This window comes from Eleutherodactylus coqui, chromosome 1, assembly GCF_035609145.1.
Source record: "Eleutherodactylus coqui strain aEleCoq1 chromosome 1, aEleCoq1.hap1, whole genome shotgun sequence".
Taxonomy (NCBI): Eukaryota; Metazoa; Chordata; class Amphibia; order Anura; family Eleutherodactylidae; genus Eleutherodactylus; species Eleutherodactylus coqui.
Window position 1 is genome coordinate 103,846,033 of NC_089837.1, and position 18,160 is coordinate 103,864,192.

The following is an 18,160-nucleotide window of genomic DNA, read 5'->3' on the forward strand; positions in this document are numbered from 1 at the left end:
TTATCGCTCAAAGGTTTGCTTTTGAGCGATAATCATTGTGTATAAAAGGGCCTCTAAACCTCTGGTGCTCCTTGCCTCAAAGAGATAAAAAAAATGAAAAAGTCTTACTCATTTTATCTAGGACAGCCTGGCAGCTCTTATAGACATCAGATTATCCTCCATTTACACATGCTCATCACAACCAAAGGGGCTTTTAGCATATCAAATTAACTTCAATGGTGGCATTTATCTCCACAGTAAAAATGGCTGTAGATAATTCACAGACCTCTACATTGCAGTGAGGATGGCTGATGGTTTGGTTTCCCTCTGCTCTCTCCTCTCCTGTATCACCTTATCAGCAAATCTATGGCCATACATTAGCTGATAACAAGATGCAGGAGAGGGGAGCGGAAGGAAAGGATGATATCAGTCCAGTCTCCTCGATGGATTTCTTATTAAGACTTGACTGCACGGTCTAAATACAGTGAAGTGTAGAAGCTGCAGAAGACAAATGGTGTAAAATTTTAAATTAAGCCCTATTGCAAAACTGATTTTTAGCTCAGAATACATGCGTTTCAGTGAAAAGATATTGCTCCCCAAATGTCTCTACAGCTTTTAAATAAATAGTAGCATTTAAAATGACCTATTGTTTAACCTCTTTCTGACATACATATGGCTATATACATCCTAACTGCACATACCTTGTGCAATTAGCATCCGGCGCCAAACCTGCTGCATACACAGTGGGTATTGGCAGTCTCTGACAGCTGAAACCTGCCAGCTAAAGCAGCGGTCGTGGAGAACTCTGATCACTGTTAACTTTTTAAATGCAGCTGGGGTGCCAACTGGGTTTCAGGTCAGCCTGGGGACTCCTGAAAGCCTTTTGGGCTATCTTGATTATTTGTCTTTTGAGCATGTGCCTGTGTCACAATTTTACTAGGCAGCCTGTTAAGATATAATATAATACAATACCATAGTATTGCATTGCATTATATTATATAAGCAATCAAGCAGTTGCAAGTTCAAGTGCCCTACATGGACTAAATTTTAAAAAAGTAATTTTTTTAATTATTAAAAAAATATATATATTTAACAGCTAAAAAGCCTTTTTTCCAGTCATCACATTTTTCTTTTAATATCAGATTATTAATCCCGCATGATTACCTGCGTCAGAAAAAATAAAACATCATTGCAGAACTGCACTTCTTTTGTTCATTTTTTTCTCAGAGATGGAATGATCAAAGCCTATGAAAAAGTTGTATGTTACCCAAAATGGTACCAATACAAACTACAGAAAGCAATTTTTTTAAGGCATTTTATTAAAGTACTACTATTACAGATGAGCCATGCCACTTTTTCGCCCGAGTACCGCGATTTTCGAGTACTTCCGTACTCGGGTGAAAAGATTCGGGGGGCGCCGTGGGTGAGTGGGGGGTTGCAGCGGGGAGTGGGGGGGAGAGAGAGAGAGAGGGCTCCCCCCTGTTCCCCGCTGCTACCCCCCTTGCCGCCACTCCTCCCCTCGCCCTCGGCGCCCCCCGAATCTTTTCACCCGAGTACTGAAGTACTCAAAAATAGCGGTACTCGATCGAGTAATTACTCGAAACAAGTACGTTCGCTCATCTCTAATTACTATATAACGAAACTAATATAAATTTGGTATCGCTGTATTCGTACTGACCCACAGAATAAAGAGAACATGTCAGGTTTACTGCACCATGAAAGCCATAAAAATAAAGAGTTGGCTTTTTATTCCCACTTCACTCCACTTAGAATTTTTTTTTTTAAATCTTCCAATATATTATATCGTGCATTAAAAGGTGCAGTTGAAAAATACAACTTCTCTCGCAAGAAAAACAAGACCACCTGAAAAATAGAAATAAAAAAAAGTTATGATTTTTGAGCTTGTGGATACCAGAACTGCAGTGTGTGATCTGGACCCTTAGTCATGAACGGGTTAGAGAAGACCTGTGATATAGTAAAGTCACCAGGGCTGACTGCATAGCTCTGAATCCACGGCCCACTGACTCTCGTGGATTTTCTTTTCCTTCCCCCTGCTGTTCATCTTTGTGTGTTCTTAGAATCCATCTTCGGGCACTGTAAATCTGTTTGATGGGCAGTCCCCACTGCTCGGTGTCAGTGAGCGATGTTGCACAGTCAATCAAGTCAGACATCCACCACTGATAGATTCAGTGTTGGGAGTTGGATTTAAAGGGGGTATCCAGGGACATAATTCTGTTCAAAAACTTCCTTGGTAGTACAATAACATCCCTTATGAACACCCTTCCATGCTCCCCCACCACTAGCAGCTCTCCAGTGCCCACTGTGCTTCACGTCCTAGAGGGTAGTGATGATGACCCAACACTGGGTCACATGAACGTTACAGCTATTTATCGGCTGAAGGGAGCCGCTGATTAGCTGTAGCAGTCACATGGCCCTTTTTTTGTCGGGGACGCCATTGTTGGCTGGGAACCGGAGAGACTGCAGCGACGGGGGAGCATGGCAGGGGGAATGAGAGCTCTGTTTTTACTTCCATAGGCTGAAGAGGTTTTCGAAAAGATGTATGTCCCCAGGTAACCCCTTTTGAGTAATGAGGTGAGGATGAAAAAAGAGAAGCAATATAGTCAGTGGGGCTGCAATTGCAGAGCTATACAGCCAGGCCTGCTGATTTTACAATGTAACTGGTCCTTGTTAGAGGAAACTTCTATGTTGCACATTCATTTTTATATACAAGGGTCGTAATGAAAGTAATGCAGAAGTGGTCATAACTTCTTTATTAACTTATGTAGATTGTCCAAATTGCACATGTAGTTGGACTGACTCTTCCTCTAATCAAATCTGCTACTCAATATAGTCTCCATTAAAAGCGATGCATTTGCACCATGTACTGCTCACGGTTGATGGTACGGCTTCAATCCAGAAAATCAAGGAGAATTACGCCCGTCATCCCAGAAAACAGTCACCATGACTTTCTGTGCTGATGGCTGGCTCTTGAACGTCTTAGGCCTTGTGCCGCCATTACATGGACTGATTCTTTATTTCCGGATTACAAAGACACACCCACGTTTCATCCCCCGTCATCAGATCGGGTAAAAAAAAAAGTGTCTTCCTTGGCTTTGAACGCTTTAAGCAGATCAGAGCAGACTTCCACCCTTGGAATCCATTATTCACCAGCAAGGAAGAAAAAGATTCTGAAACGCCCGTATAGAGGAAGAGTCACTCCAACTATTTTGATTTGGAAAACTCTATGGGGTATGTCTGGTGCCATTCTTGTCCGGCATGCGCCAGATCCAGCGCTTAAGTTTCTCTGTTGTTCGACATCTATGACAAAGCCGAACAACTGAAAATCTGAATACAAATGTGAAGGGTGTCTCATAGGCTGACACTTGGCAACATCAAGGTGCAGCGTTCATCGGTCAATCTGCTTCGTAAAATGGAAACTGTACTTTGATTGGTAGCTGTGGGCAGTTTTAATAGAGGATGCCGAGTTGTTTTTGGAATTTCCTTTTTAGTAACATGAAGAACAGAGGCTGTTAAAGCCACTTGTCAGTAGTATGGCATATACAGGATCCACAAGGGAAAGCTGATGTAAACTTATCTTGCTGCAAAGGAAATCTAATGACTAATGATCTTTAAAAGGTCCCTGCTGCTTATTTACAATGAAAAAAGAGCAAGGTCTCTGGGAATTTGCACTAAGCATCAGATTTCATTACATCTTGCCCAAAAAATGTTCTGTCTCTGTACACCATAACATAGATCATTGATCACTGGACGCATCTGTGTCCAGCTGTTCTCTCCGTTGCTTTGATAGACCAGTGGTAGTCCACTAGGTCCCCCCCCGGTAAATGAAGTCCGCTGTGCTTTATGGATGAGGCCATGTCCCATAATCCATTTTCATAAAGAAAGTTCCCAAGAAAGGAATACATTTTGAAGTTTGTACTGGTACATTTTGGAGAAGGACCAGAATTGTGTTCTTATTGGCTGCACTTTTAAAAGTTCCCTGTTCTATTAAAGTAAATTGGGTCTAGTCACACAGGTGATTTTGTACTAGCAATAAAATCTCAGAGCTTACGGTGTAATTAACCTACATAGAACGCATCATTATGGCAAATAACACATTACCATATCTCCCCTCCGTGCTGCAGCAGTTCTATCAGTCATTTAACTTAAAAGGAAGTGCAATCACTGCTACTTAAAGGTCATCTGTAGACTTGGATTAATCCTAACTACTTGTAGATGATACTCGATATATTTCCATTGGCTTTGTTTCTTTAACATTGTATTGTGTTTTGTTTTTTTTGCTGTTTGTTTTTTATTTTTCTTATGTTGTTTGCCCAGGTGGGTGTGGGAGGAATCTCTGGCCCACAGCTTTTTAAATAGCATGAAAATAAGCCATTGTCTAGGCAAACAATCGCCCATCCCCTCAAGTTGTTCAGTCTTTCAAAGACTGAATGAATGCCATTTAAAGGGAGCGAAAAGTAAACCAACTTATGCAGGCTGAAACGCAGCGAAAAGCGACAAATGAACAAATAGTGCATGACTGCTTCACATTTACACATAACGATTATTGCGCAGATTCCTTCGTCTACATGAATTTCGAGCGATAATCATTGCATATAAATGGGCCTTTAGTCGAATGATTAAACTTTTAGGGAGTTTAGTCATCTGAACTCGCTGATAACAATGGAGCCAGGTGATTCTTTAATGTATATAGGAGTGGCTCAATTCTTCTCCGACAGATGATGTGTGGGAGGGAAAAGGGGGGGGAATGTTGAATTTTCGATGCCTGACCCTTTTGTTCCACAAAAGCTAAACTACCACCAGAGGTGTCTAGATATACCTTAACATCCTAAATAGAGATGAGTGAGCACGCTCAGATACAGCAGTTACTTGAGCGAGCATCGCTCTTCTCGAGTAACTGGTTACTGGTCCGAGCGTGCTCGGGGGGAGGGGGGGGGGCGCGGCAGGGATCAGCGGTGGGCCCCTGGTGGGTAGCGGGGGAGAGAGAGATCTCTCACTCTCCCGCTCACCCTTGCGGGCCCCCCCCCCCCCCCCCCCGAGCACGCTCGAAGCAGTAAGTAGCTACTCGAGAAGAGCGATGCTCGCTCGAGTAACTGCTGTATCCGAGCGTGCTTGCTCATCTCTAATCCTAAATGCACGTTCAACTAAGTCAAACTTTCATGTCTATGGTGGAGTGGTGGTATTTACTGTTGGACAAGCTATTGTTTTTCTGACAGTAGTGGAAAGTGGGTTGGTACCTTTTTAGTTACCTAGTTCCCTGTGATAGTTAGGAGCACATGTGCACATGTTTGTCATTCATATTATACCAAATTGTTTCACACCCTTCCTCTCCCAACAGAGATGACAGTTGTGCCTCTTCCTTATATGTAATATTGGTGTCTATGGCAGCAAGTCAACATTGGTTTTCCCACTAAAATCCCCGTATCACCTCTTCTTCACATGACAGGCCCTGAGTTTGGTTGGTAGGGGGTCCGAGCACTAGGAATCCCAGCGATCAAGAAAGTGACAGACCCAAAGAGCTTTGGGTGAATAGAGTAGTGGAGGACATGCATGACTTCCGCTCCATTCACTAAGGAGAGAAGAGTGTAGCGCTCCGCTATCTCCATAGAAGTCAAGGGAGCTGTGATAATGCATGTATATCATTACTCCATTCACCTGGAGGACTTGGGATGCACCGTCTTCTTGGTCCCTGAGACTCCCAGCAGTCGGAACCCTGTGATCAAACACTTATGAGCTGTCTTCTGGAATATGTATTAAATTATTTTGGTAGAAACCAAAAAAACGGCTACCAGGTGGTATTTAGCGTTAGGACTAGAGATGAGCGAACGTACTCGTTTCGAGTAATTACTCGATCGAGCACCGCGATTTTCGAGTACTTCAGTACTCGGGTGAAAAGATTCGGGGGGCGGGGGGAGGCGTGGCGGCTCGGGGGGTAGCAGCGGGGAACAGGGGAGCCCTCTCTCTCTCCCTCCCCCCCCCCCCCCCCCCCACTCCCCGCTGCAACCCCCCCACTCACCCACGGCGCCTCACGAATCTTTTCGCCCGAGTACAGAAGTACTCGAAAATTGCGGTACTCGGGCGAAAAAGGGGCGTGGCCAAGTACGCTCGCTCATCTCTAGTTAGGACCCATCTGAAAGCTTGGTCACCTGGACGTTGGTAGATGGGCAAATGTAATTTGATAAAATTATATACCAAGAACCTTGCGTTATTCAATGTGGTTGGAGCATTGATTATAGGTATGTATGCCTCTGGTAGTAAATGTATTATGAGTGCTGTTGATGTTTTTTTGGTTTCTGCTTCTATTGTATGTTGCAGTCATGATTTTAATGTGCACCTATTGGGAAGTGCTGACTAGAGATGGGCGAGCGTACTCGCTAAGGCAAACTACTCGAGCGAGTAGTGCCTTATGCGAGTACCTGCCCGCTCGTCTCTAAAGATTCGGGTGCCGGCGGGGGGGAGCGGTGAGTTGCGGGAGTGAGCAGTGGGGAGCAGGGAGAAGAGAGTGAGAGAGAGATCTCCCCCCGCTCCTCCCCGCCGGCACCCGAATCTTTAGAGACGAGCGGGCAGGTACTCGCATAAGGCACTACTCGCTCGAGTAGTTTGCCTTAGTGAGTACGCTTGCTCATCTCTACTGCTGACCTATTTTATCCTTTTTTCAACTTTAGTTTATTTTGGTGGGATAACTCCTTTTAAAAGGTCTACGTGCTTAAAGGGACAGTAATCCTAAATCCTTATCTAGGTTGGCTATGCTGCTAAATGTTACCTATATAGTTGTGTGTAAGCAGTCGGATCTGTCTTAAGAGAGGCTGACTGCAGTAATTTCTATTGGGATTACTGACATTAAGTTGTCTAGAAAATTGTCTACTGCCATGATCACTACTTTCTTGTGTATCATCAGTTCTGAGAAGCTCCAGAAAGTTTTCACCTGTAAATACTATTAGAAACACAACATAAGTTTTATGTTTTATAAGCTTTATATTATAGGTTTAATTGCACTCTTAAGATACTTAGAAGAGCAAATAGAAGATAAGTAGATACGTTTTGTGCTGACTTTTGTTTTTTTAATGCACTCATTAAACAGGCGTTCTGAGTTATTGATTTTATTTACTTTTTGGCTCCCTGTGCCTGGTTTGGTGATGTCCGTAAAACTGTCAGGTGGGCTTCTAATGTAGAAGCCTTGAGTTTATGAGATGTCCAACCTTCTGTTGGTTGTAGCAGTCACATGGGTACACAACCCACGTGGCCACTGCAACATTTGTAAATAGAAGATTGCAGCAGTGGGTGGTGAGTATTTTATTTAAATACCATCCCCTCCTCCCCACCCCCAAATCCCCACTGCTACCAATGTTAGGGGTTCTCAGAAAGCCTCTTTGCTGTTATACAGCGGTGCCATCTGCTGACTAAAGCCAGTGTGTGGGCGCCAGAGAGGCTCCAACAGCAGAGTGGCTGGCAATAGACGGTAAGAATACCCTTCTGACATTGGAGCTGTACAAGCTTCAATCAGAATGTAGGAAGATGTCAGACAGTGGATTGGAAAGGGTTAAACTATACAGATAAGTATCCCTACAAGGAAAGGCCGGTGTTCTGTATGTTTTCTTTCAGTAAAAAATATCTCTGTGCCTGCAATAAACTGTATATGAAATATTATGACACTTGCATATCATTTTCAAGCTAAAACTGTTTGCTATGGTTTTTATTGCAGTTTCAAGCCCATAATACATTATGTTGATGACCAGTTTGAACGATATCTTCATGATGAGAGCGGTTTGAACCGGAGACACATTGTAGATAATCGCGTCCATTGCTGCTTTTACTTCATCTCTCCCTTTGGTCATGGGTATGTGAATGTCTATTATTGATTTTATATTCTTGAGGCAGCAACTAGGTCACCTTTTATGTTTAATGAGTAGCAATTTAATCATGACACAATGTAATCAGCAATGTTTGTTAACACATATCAGTATTTTCAATCACTGTATGCATACTAAAGCAATATGTAGTATTGATTTTTATTTTCTTTATTTTCTTTATTTTTAGTTGAAAAATATTTTTTACTAATTAAAATTTCCCTGGTGGTCTAAGGACATGGTCAATATAGAATTCAGATGCCTGATGTCATGAGCAGAAGGGCAGCAGCGCCATTTTCCATCTGCGCAGCCACTAACCTGATTTCAACACCACCGCTGTGTTTGCCGCTTTTACTCAAAATTAAAGGGGTTGTCTCGCAGCAGCAAGTGGGGTTATACACTTCTGTATGGCCATATTAATGCACTTTGTAATGTACATCGTGCATTAAATATGAGCCATACAGAAGTTATACACTTACCTGCTCCGTTGCTGGCGTCCTCGTCTCCATGGTGCCGTCTAACGCTGTCTTCTCCTTCCATTTAGACGCGCTTGCGCTGTGCGGTCTTCTGCTGTGTTCAATGGAGCCACTCTGGCGTGCTCGCGCCGGGGAGCTGGTCTGCGCATGCGCAGAAGACCTCGGCGGCGCGAGCACGCCGGAGCGGCTCCATTGAACACAGCAGAAGACCGCACAGCACAATCGCGTCTAAATGAAAGGAGAAGACAGCGTTAGACGGCACCATGGAGACGAGGACGCCAGCAACGGAGCAGGTAAGTGTATAACTTCTGTATGGCTCATATTTAATGCACTATGTATATTACAAAGTGCATTAATATGGCCATACAGAAGTGTATAACCCCACTTGCTGCCGCGAGACAACCCCTTTAAGCCTCCTGACGGCGTTGCCCTCCTGATCAGGGGGGCAACAGGAGGAGGAGGACTGAGCCAGGAGTACTGCTGGTTGGCAATGTGCCTGCATGTCTCCTAAGCCCCCTCCTCCTTGTATTCTTCAGAAATTGCCGGCTGCACTCTACGCTTGCTGGTGCAGCCCAGCAATTGTTGGGAAAAGTTGCATGAACTTGTTGACCTTATCTGTGAGATCATGCTTCCATTGCCTGCCACGGCTGGACATAAGCTCAACTGCAAGCTGGTACCTGTATGTGGGAACGAAGTCTCATTGTTAAGGCCTTTTCACACCTGCGTTAGGCCTTCATTAGGGATTTCTGGTTTTGGAGCAGAGAAATGCAAATAAATTTCAATTTTATTCCCCATTGATTTTATTAGGGTTTAAAAAAAATAATGAAAAGCAAACACAAAGCTTTCTATTTGCATCCATTCCATTAAGTTTGTTAGTGTGGATGGGAAAGTGGGGCCGTCTGTGGCACTATTTTTCCATCCAAAATTACAGAAACCTAATGAAACAGATGCAAAGCGATAAACTTTCACTAGTCTGAAAAGTGGTGGATGGGAGTCCACTTGCATTACGATTACTGCAACATTAGCCTCTAACACAGGTGCAATTTTTTGCATTCTGCACCCAAATACGCACCTTAATCTGCCATTGCGAATTTTTGTGTTGAATTCGTAAGTCTCATTGCAGAATTGAGCCATTTTTATTCTGCGCCACAATCTGCATGGAGCATCTTGTGGTGTGGGATATGGAAAAATTCTGCCCATGTGAAAGGTCCCATAGGCTGGGTTTACACTGTTCGGTAACCACATGCTGCCAAGACCCTGCCCACAAATGAGGGCTGATAACACTGCCCTTTACTGTCAAAATCTTCCAGCCATTGGCTACTGAGAGTGGGAGGGGTTTTTAGCTATTTGGCTAATGCGGTTTTGATATCCAACCAACAGTCCGTTTAGATCTGCCAATTTGTAGTTTGGTGTAGCTAGCCTGCAGCTCGTGAATATCCAGGACTACTTTTAAATAGTCCTCTATGCGTTTGCTGCTACTGATAAAAGGCAACTTTATCCCAAATTACTGCAGAGATCGACACGTATCGCTGTAACCAGTGTGACTGCCATTACCTAGTGCTGCCCTTTGAGAGGGGTGCAAAAAGTTAGTGGCAGTCTCTTTAAGCTGTACCTGGGTATTTGGTGTGTCTGGGGACATATTTTATTGATATTTGATGCGTTTGGTGAGACATTTTGTGCAGCGCTGTGGTGCGTCTGAAGAGGACTTTGATGTTGCGCTGTGGTGTGCTTTTGACGTTTTAACTTCATGCGCCCCATCTTAACTTGCCGTTCCTTAAGTCTGCTGGACCTTCACCACACATCAGACTCAAGTCAGTTGACTTTTATGAAAAATAGTTGAGTACCCCTGGTGTAGTTATATAATAGTAGGCAGGGGGAGCACAGCCTGTGGAGTTAGTGGCTCAACTACTAATTGTATGGGCACTTGACAGGGTCTTGCAAATCATCCTGGGTTAAGGGGCGCAAAGGCAATATGCATGCTACCTCTCAGTAGTGCAGTGTCTTTCAGAATGGCACACTGTAGGCACTACCTGTGCAGCAGAGAGCTTTGGGGGTCTGAACTGCTGTAAATTGTGTCACAATATGTTGTGGAACGATTGAGTTACTCACTGCTGGGTAAATGAGGGCAGGTGGCCTACCCAAAGTGTAGTCATCCTAAACAGCAGCTCTTCTGGTCATCCATTCACTGCTGGGCAAGTATAAGTCAGGACAGCATGGCGGCTTCAGATGATGAGTCTAGATGGGGCACAGAGGGCACACCTGGAGATGGCAGTGGAAGGCATCCGATGGGGTAAGCAGTTCCACGGGATATATTGTTGCGAGCTTGCTAGTGAGGTGGAGTCTAAGCATTGCTTTAATAAGTTGAGGGTTACTGGTCGCCAGTTATGGAGGCAAGTAGAGACTACTGGAGAGGGGTAGCACTGACCAACTAGATGTAAGAAGGTACCCAATTAAATGGAGCAAGGTGGGTGCTGGAGCTTGTTCGAGCCACATCATTCTTGTTCCCTGTACAGAGCAGATTGCTTTTATGAGCACTCTGCCCAATCATTAGAGAAACAGTCAGGAGGGTCTGGCACTCCTGACCACACACGCACACACACACTTTAGACTATAAGACACATATATCGTGTACTGTGAAAAAAATATGGTGGGTGTATATGTATGTGTGTAATATATAACATTGTATAATGACTTAGTTGGTTGTCTGTGTGTTGCAGCTTAAAACCCCTGGATGTGGAGTTCATGAAGGCACTACACAACCGTGTGAATATTGTTCCAGTCATTGCCAAAGCTGACACTTTAACTTTGAAGGAACGTGAAAGACTCAAAAGAAGAGTAAGAATTGCTTTGAGACTTTGACATGTTTAGTTTTGAATGCTTTTATTAATTACATACATGCAAATACAACTTTAGAGGCCCTGCTACCACGTTTCTCGGAACATAACACAAACTGCATGCATTAGTTAGTAAGTCTTGATGAGGCTGGCATTACGGAAGAGCCATCTCCTTATGTCTGCATAATTCTTTTTTAACCCTTTCCAATCCACTGTCTGACATCTAAAGACATTCTGATTGAAGGCTGTACAGCTCCGATGTTGCAAGACGTCTGGCAGGGTATTCTTACTGTAGATTACTGGCCGCTCTGTTGTCGGGGGGCCTCTCCAGCATGTCACATACCACAGTACTGGCTTTAGCCAGCAGATGGCACCATTGTATAATGACAGAAAGAGAAAGCCCCCTAGGAAACCCTGAATCCAAAATTGGATTGCAAAGGGTTAAAAGTTTCCTCTACTTAATATTATAATAAGCCTTTTATAAGTCTGCTGTATTTATGAGCTAAACTGAATCTGTGTGTTGAGAAATGTGAGCAATCCTTTTAAAGGGGTTTGCTCCATACGACAGTCGGTCACCCCCAGTAGTGATGCACGGGACGATGAAATCCTGCAGCCACATGTGTTCCTCTCATGGCGGCTTCCAGGAGGCAGCAGGATAATGCTTGGCTACATAAAGCAAGGGTTTCACAGGAATGTCTCCACAACCTCGCCACATGTCCGGCCTGACTCCATTTACTGTAAACAGGCAGTTGTTCATAGATAAATGACTGCCTGTTTCACAGGCAGATTGTCATTGGATTTTTTTTTATGCCTGCATATCCAAATGATGGATGAATTAATCATCGTTCAGATCATGCGGACGTTTACACTAAACGATATTGTTCATATTCCCGCAATCCAGTGAGAATCTGAACAATAATCCTTCAGTGTAAATGGGCCCGAAGGCATGGCAACTTCTGGATTACTTCCGGTATGACGCTGTCCTTTTAAGCCAACCATCATGGGGCAGCTGTTATAAAGTTAGTGCTGGAGCACACTAAAAAATCCATTTAATGGAGACTGAAACGGATACACTCGTAAGATATAATGGCATCCTGTAAAAGCAAAACAAAACTCATCAGTTAAATAGATGCAGCTATAACCTATGGGTGATGGATGCCACAGTTATCCTGTAGGTCAAGGATGCATTAAAAGGATGCTTAATAATGGCATTTGTCATCCATAAGTTATAAGTAGTAATTATTAGTAAATGATATAGCCACACAGCTCTGCTACATGTACATCACATACAGCTCTGCTACATACATTCTTCATTCAACAGGGATCAAAGCAGCACAGCAGAGTTCAAAACACACTGATCACCTCCCACACAGGTGACTGATCACATGATGGGGACATCATCACAGGTCCTGTAAGCACATGGCTGCTGTAGGTGTTTGTTAATATTCTATCCCCGACAAACGCCCACTACCTTAGTTGCTATGAAATACTAACTAACACCTAGCCAGACAGCAGGACCTTTTGACGTTACTGTTATGTGATCGAGGGCAGAGCATGTAACTCACGCAAGATGATGGTCACGTCATCAAAGGTCCATCATGTGATCGGGGGCGCAGCATTAACTCACTCATGCACACACAGACAGGTGGTCGTTATTATTAGGAAATTATAGCACTAGTGTTTCTGCCACACAGCTGTGCTACATGCCCGTCACACACACAGCTCTGCTACATACATTGTTCATCCCATACATCAGGGATTAGAAGCAGCACAGCAGTGGAGATGAAGGGCCTGTGATAATGTCACCGTCATGCTCTGCCCCCGATCACATGATGGTAGCGCTCATCCCAAATGAATGACTTGAATTGAAAAGTTCATAACACATCCGTGTTACCATACAGGGGTTTCCAGCAGCCTATTTAAGGATGTGTTCATACGTTGCTGTTCTGTTGCGAATTTTGTCCCAGAAATTGGTGCACAACTGCAGCAGATTTTAGTTTTTCAATTGAATTCAGCAAATCAGCGAGGTGGGAATGAACCCTTATTGCATCTGTTCAATAGGTGTGTTTTTGTTTTTTTTGTTTTTTAACCTGGAATTGTGCAGTCTACTGTGCTATTTCATTTTGCAAAATCTACATTCCCTGACGGATACTGGCCAAATGGAGGCTGAAAGGGCTTCCTGACAGTGAATTGGCTCGTGGATACATATGACATATGTGTCAGGATTTTTTCCAGTGCGTATATCAATCAAATCACACAAGCAAAGTGTGAAAATAGCCTAGTCAAAAAAACTCGACCCTATATCGCGCTTACCAACGTGCAATTTTTCACAGCAATGTGAAGCGTTTTTAATTAAAAATTGCATCGCTTTTGTAAAATTGCGAGCCTTACACGCGTTAGGATCACAAGTGTTTCCCATTGACTGCTATGGGAAACATCGCATGCACATCACACGATATGTGGTAACGTCTTTCAAGGTCCCACTGAAAACAATGGAAGAGGCGTTCTGAGGGAACGCTGAAATATATGACCTGCTGCAATTTCTTATTTGTGTAAGTTTTGTGCGCGTCGCACGAAACTCGAGTGATAGTGTCGTTCACGTGAATGCGCCCTTAGTCTTATGTGTTCAATGACAATAGACCTGTCTCCTGTCAGATTTTAGATGAGATTGAAGAACATGGAATTAAAATTTATCAGCTCCCAGATGCAGAATCAGATGAAGATGAAGATTTCAAGGAACAGACAAGACTTTTAAAGGTGTGTGTGTGTACATGTATTACTGCAATTTATCTTCTCATTTTTTTTCTTTGCCTAGCATAATGCATTATACCTACAGGAGAAATGTGCCCGTTGCTTTAGTGTCTGTGTATTTATAGACATTGGCTTAGTGCTTAGGCTCTGTATATACCTGGAATCTTGTTAGTTTGGTCTATAGCTGACCATACATATCAGGCTGCATATACATATATATATTATATCTAATATATCGTACATACATAATATTTCTTGTCTTTTTGGGACACCACTTGGACCGTGGGTATAGCTACTGCTACTGGGAAGTGGGCACTGAGGAGAAAATGTTAGTTCCTCCTACCAGTTGTACCCCTCCTGCAGGCACCAAGCTAATCCGGTTTAAGTTCGTGTCCGTAGGAGGAAATCATCTCTGTTACTGGTCTCCGGTCCTTTTTCTTTTTTTTTTAAACTCGTTTTATTGACAAATAATCAATTTGCGATAACAAGAACTTCTGCAGTACAAAGTCATACATAGGTTTCAAAGATATAACAGTCACGGGTTTACAGTATTCAATAAGTACAGTGCCCTTCATGGATATGAAGGATATAAAGAGGATAATGAGGGAAAGAAGCTTGTAGGGGGTTCCCAGAGGGGGAGGCAGCGGCGGAACCCATGGTAAGGATCGCGTACTGGATGTTGGGCTTGTTAGTAAGCGTGTAAGCCTCTGTGTGGAGCAGCAAGAAAGGGGGGAGGGGGGAGAGAGGATAATAAATGTGCCCATACCGGGGAATTTAGTGTGATGTGCACTATAAGTGTGTGGTGGTGGTAGCCGGGGGGCTTTTGAATGAGTTGTTCTGCCTGATGTGGTCAGGAGTCGTAGTTGGGTTTTGTAGTGTGGTGGTCCTTCTCCAGAATTGTTAATGTCGTCTCTGCAGTGCTGATATCGCTGATGTGAGAGGTTGCTGGGGAAATAACGTTAATGCCGAGTCGCACCACTGACCCCACACCTTTTGGAATTTATCCTGGCATTTACGTGCCTTATACACCAAGTTGTTGTAGGGTATGGTTGAATTGGTGATCTTTTTCCACATCGCTAGCGTTGGGCCCCTTGGGTCCATCCACCTCATTGCGATGACCTTTCTTGCCAGGAACAAGACTTCCCGCAAGAAAATTCTGTCATAATGTTGCCAATATTCTACATCCAGGACACCAAAAAGACAAATTTCGGGAGTGATGGGAACCGGGACGTCCAGGACCGCAGACAGCAGGCCAACAACCTCACCCCAGTATGATCTAATCGGCGGGCAGTCCCAAATCATATGCCAAAAGTCCGCGTATGTGCATGTACATCGGGCACAATGGGGGGATGGATATCTGCCCATCCTATGCAGTCTCGCCGGGGTGAGGTAACATTGGTGGACTATGTACAGCTGAGTCATTCTATTGTTTACTGAAGGGGAGACGAGTCGGGGGGACTCCAACACTTCTTGGAATGTTTCCTCCGTCAGTGCTGGGATTAGGGATTTCCATTTCGAGAGGGCTGGGGGGATCTCTCGAGCGGCTTTTGAGGTCGTTAGGTGAGAGTATAACGTTGAGATAAGACCCCTAGGTCCTCGCGATCGTAGTATTCCTATTAACGGGTAGTTCGATATATTGCTACTCGCCGGCGGGAATTGTGTCTGGAGGGCGTGACGGATCTGTAGGTATTTATAGAAGTGAGTTCGGGGGATTTGATATTGATTTTGTAGCTGCTCGAAGGATAGCAGAACGTTGGAATTGTATAGATCGTCTAGGCACTTTATATCATACTGTTCCCATATCCTGAGATCTGCTAGTGGTAGCAATTCTCGCAGCCCAGGGTTTCTCCACAGTGGCATCTCCGCGACAATGTCGGAGAATCCCATTACTGCTTTAGCCTTCCGGTCCTTTTTCTACAACTATCTTTGGAAATACATGGCTGGCACTAGACTCTCCCTGTTACCCCATTGAGGAGGGCTAACAGTATGGAGCAAACCACTCTGTTGTATGCCCGATCCTCGGAAGTAAAAGAGGAACGATCTAACACCAGTTTGACTGTGACCCACTAGCTATTGTGTGCCCCTTCAAGTGAAAGCACTCCATCCCTCATCAAAGGGTAGGTGGCTACTAGGGTGTCACTTCTAAGGATGTGTGACTATATTTCACTGTTGGGTAAGTATTCTCTCCCACCTCCCCATCCTCACTCCTAAGCCCCCTCTCTCTCATATCCACTGGATGAATGTTTGCCCCTATCTCTGTGTACTTCAAACCCATCCACCAGAAGTTAGCCCCATTTTAGGGCTCCTCCTTCTCACAGCAGCCAGGCCTGAGACCACTATCACATAAAAGGGTAAGCACTGCTTGACGTCTAGCTCCTTTTAATCTGTGCCCCTTCTGCAGCACCCATAGCAGCAAACAAAATAGACCCTAATGCCATGTCTGACCCCAGGGCAGAATGCACCAGACAAGCTACAGCCAGAGTCACGCACTTTGCGTGTTCTCACTGTCACACCAAATTATCATGTGGCAGTCTGAACCTCTCTGTGCTGCCTGCCTCACATCGAGACAGACTGCCAGCAATCACACTATTGATCACCTCTCAGATTCAGCCCCATTGGCTGATGAACTGAAATGAACGAGCTGTCTCATGCAGTCCTGAACCTTACTAAAATGTCCATGACAAACATTGACAAACTGGATAGGACTTTCCGTCCCCTGCTTGCAAACACGTCTGATGGAGAGGACTCTTTACTCTGTGGCCCTTCATGTAGAAAAAAACAGGAAGCGGTCTAGACCATCTTGCTGACGACAACCCTCTTGAGTTGCCAGCCTCATTCTGTGTGCTCCACCCCTTACTGGGACAAGCCTTGCTCGGAAGGCGAAGCATCTGAGTCTCTCTCTAGTTCGGATCTGGACTCGGAACAATTGTGCAAAATATCTTCTTTAGTCGATAGTTTGATAAATGCTGGTGAAATATATGGATCCAGAATGCATCCACAGGGGAATTCTCTTCCAGACATTCAAAACATTCCCCCAAGATCCTTCCTTCCCATAAGGAATTTGAAGACCTCCTGACCAGGGAATGGAATCTCCCTGACAAATGTTTCACTAAACAAAAGCGATTCGATATTATGTACCCCTTTTCAGAAGAGTCCTTAAAGAAATTGCCATCCCCTCCAATGGTAAAATACTCCACTTTACTTATGGTGGACGCCTCTTCTTTTGTGGATGCCCGTGATAAGAAGCTAGAATCTCTGGCTAAAACGTCTTTTTGAGGTTATAGGCTTGGCCTAATAACCTCTCTCTGCTTCTGCTTGGGTCAGCAGAGCTACTTCTGAGTGGGCCACGCTATTGCACCGCAGCATTCTAAATAGATTTGTTCCAGAAGAACTCATAGATATTGCACAGCAAATTGGACAGGCAGGCAAATACCTCTGCAAGGCCTTCCTTGATGTGGCCAGACTAATGGCTTGGGCCTCGGTGACCTCCATAGCAACACAAAGGACCTTGTGGCTGAAATCCTGAAATGCTGATGAAGCGTCTTAAAGGTCATTAACTGAGCTTCCCTTTGTAGGTTCCCATCACTTGGCTAGACATAATTATTTTGAGAGCCACAGATGGTGAGAACTCCTACCTTCCTCAGAACACGTCTAGCTAAATGAGGTCTACTCAAAAAAAGCGCCCTTGGTTTTGTTCCTTTTGGTGCTCCAGTCCACATACTGTGGATGCCAAAAAAACCCTACACAGGATCACAGGAAGAAATCTTCCTTCAGATCTCGACCCTCCTGCCATCTATGTCCACAGGCTCCCAACTTGTTGGCCACAAAATCCTCCACATGAAGGGTGGCCTGCACCCCAGTCACTCAGGGTGGGGGGACAACATTCCCGCTTCTGAAACATCTGGTTTCTGATGTCTCCCAATGCCTAGGTCTGAGAGGTATGTCATAGTTTGTCAACTGCCCTCTGGACCATCTCTTTTCTTCCCTTCTTTCTTCTGAGCAGATCATTCACTCTTACTTCACTGCTAAAATCCATTTTACCACCCATACTATCAACCAAAGGGGGGATCCAGTATTAGCTTGCCATAGAAATCTAAAGAGACAGCAAAGGTAGGCAGAAGCAGTTGAAGAAAGCGAGAGGGGCACAAACACTGCTGCTGAAGGCTCTAGTAAGTTTTTGATCTAGCCCCAATGCTGGATTCACATTTGCAATGCTTAGTACTGCTGTAGCATGTCCTCCATGCTGCTTCAGATG

General features: G+C 44.3%; 1 protein-coding gene across 1 annotated transcript in view; it reads left to right on the forward strand.

Annotated features, from left to right (window-relative positions):
- Positions 1 to 18,160, forward strand: part of SEPTIN2 (septin 2) — a 65,780-nt gene that overhangs the window by 30,757 nt on the left and 16,863 nt on the right. The window contains exons 6-8 of the mRNA XM_066598527.1: positions 7,700 to 7,834; positions 11,038 to 11,155; positions 13,810 to 13,911. Coding sequence (XP_066454624.1) covers positions 7,700 to 7,834; positions 11,038 to 11,155; positions 13,810 to 13,911 — 355 coding nt within the window. The remainder of the gene's footprint in view (positions 1 to 7,699; positions 7,835 to 11,037; positions 11,156 to 13,809; positions 13,912 to 18,160) is intronic.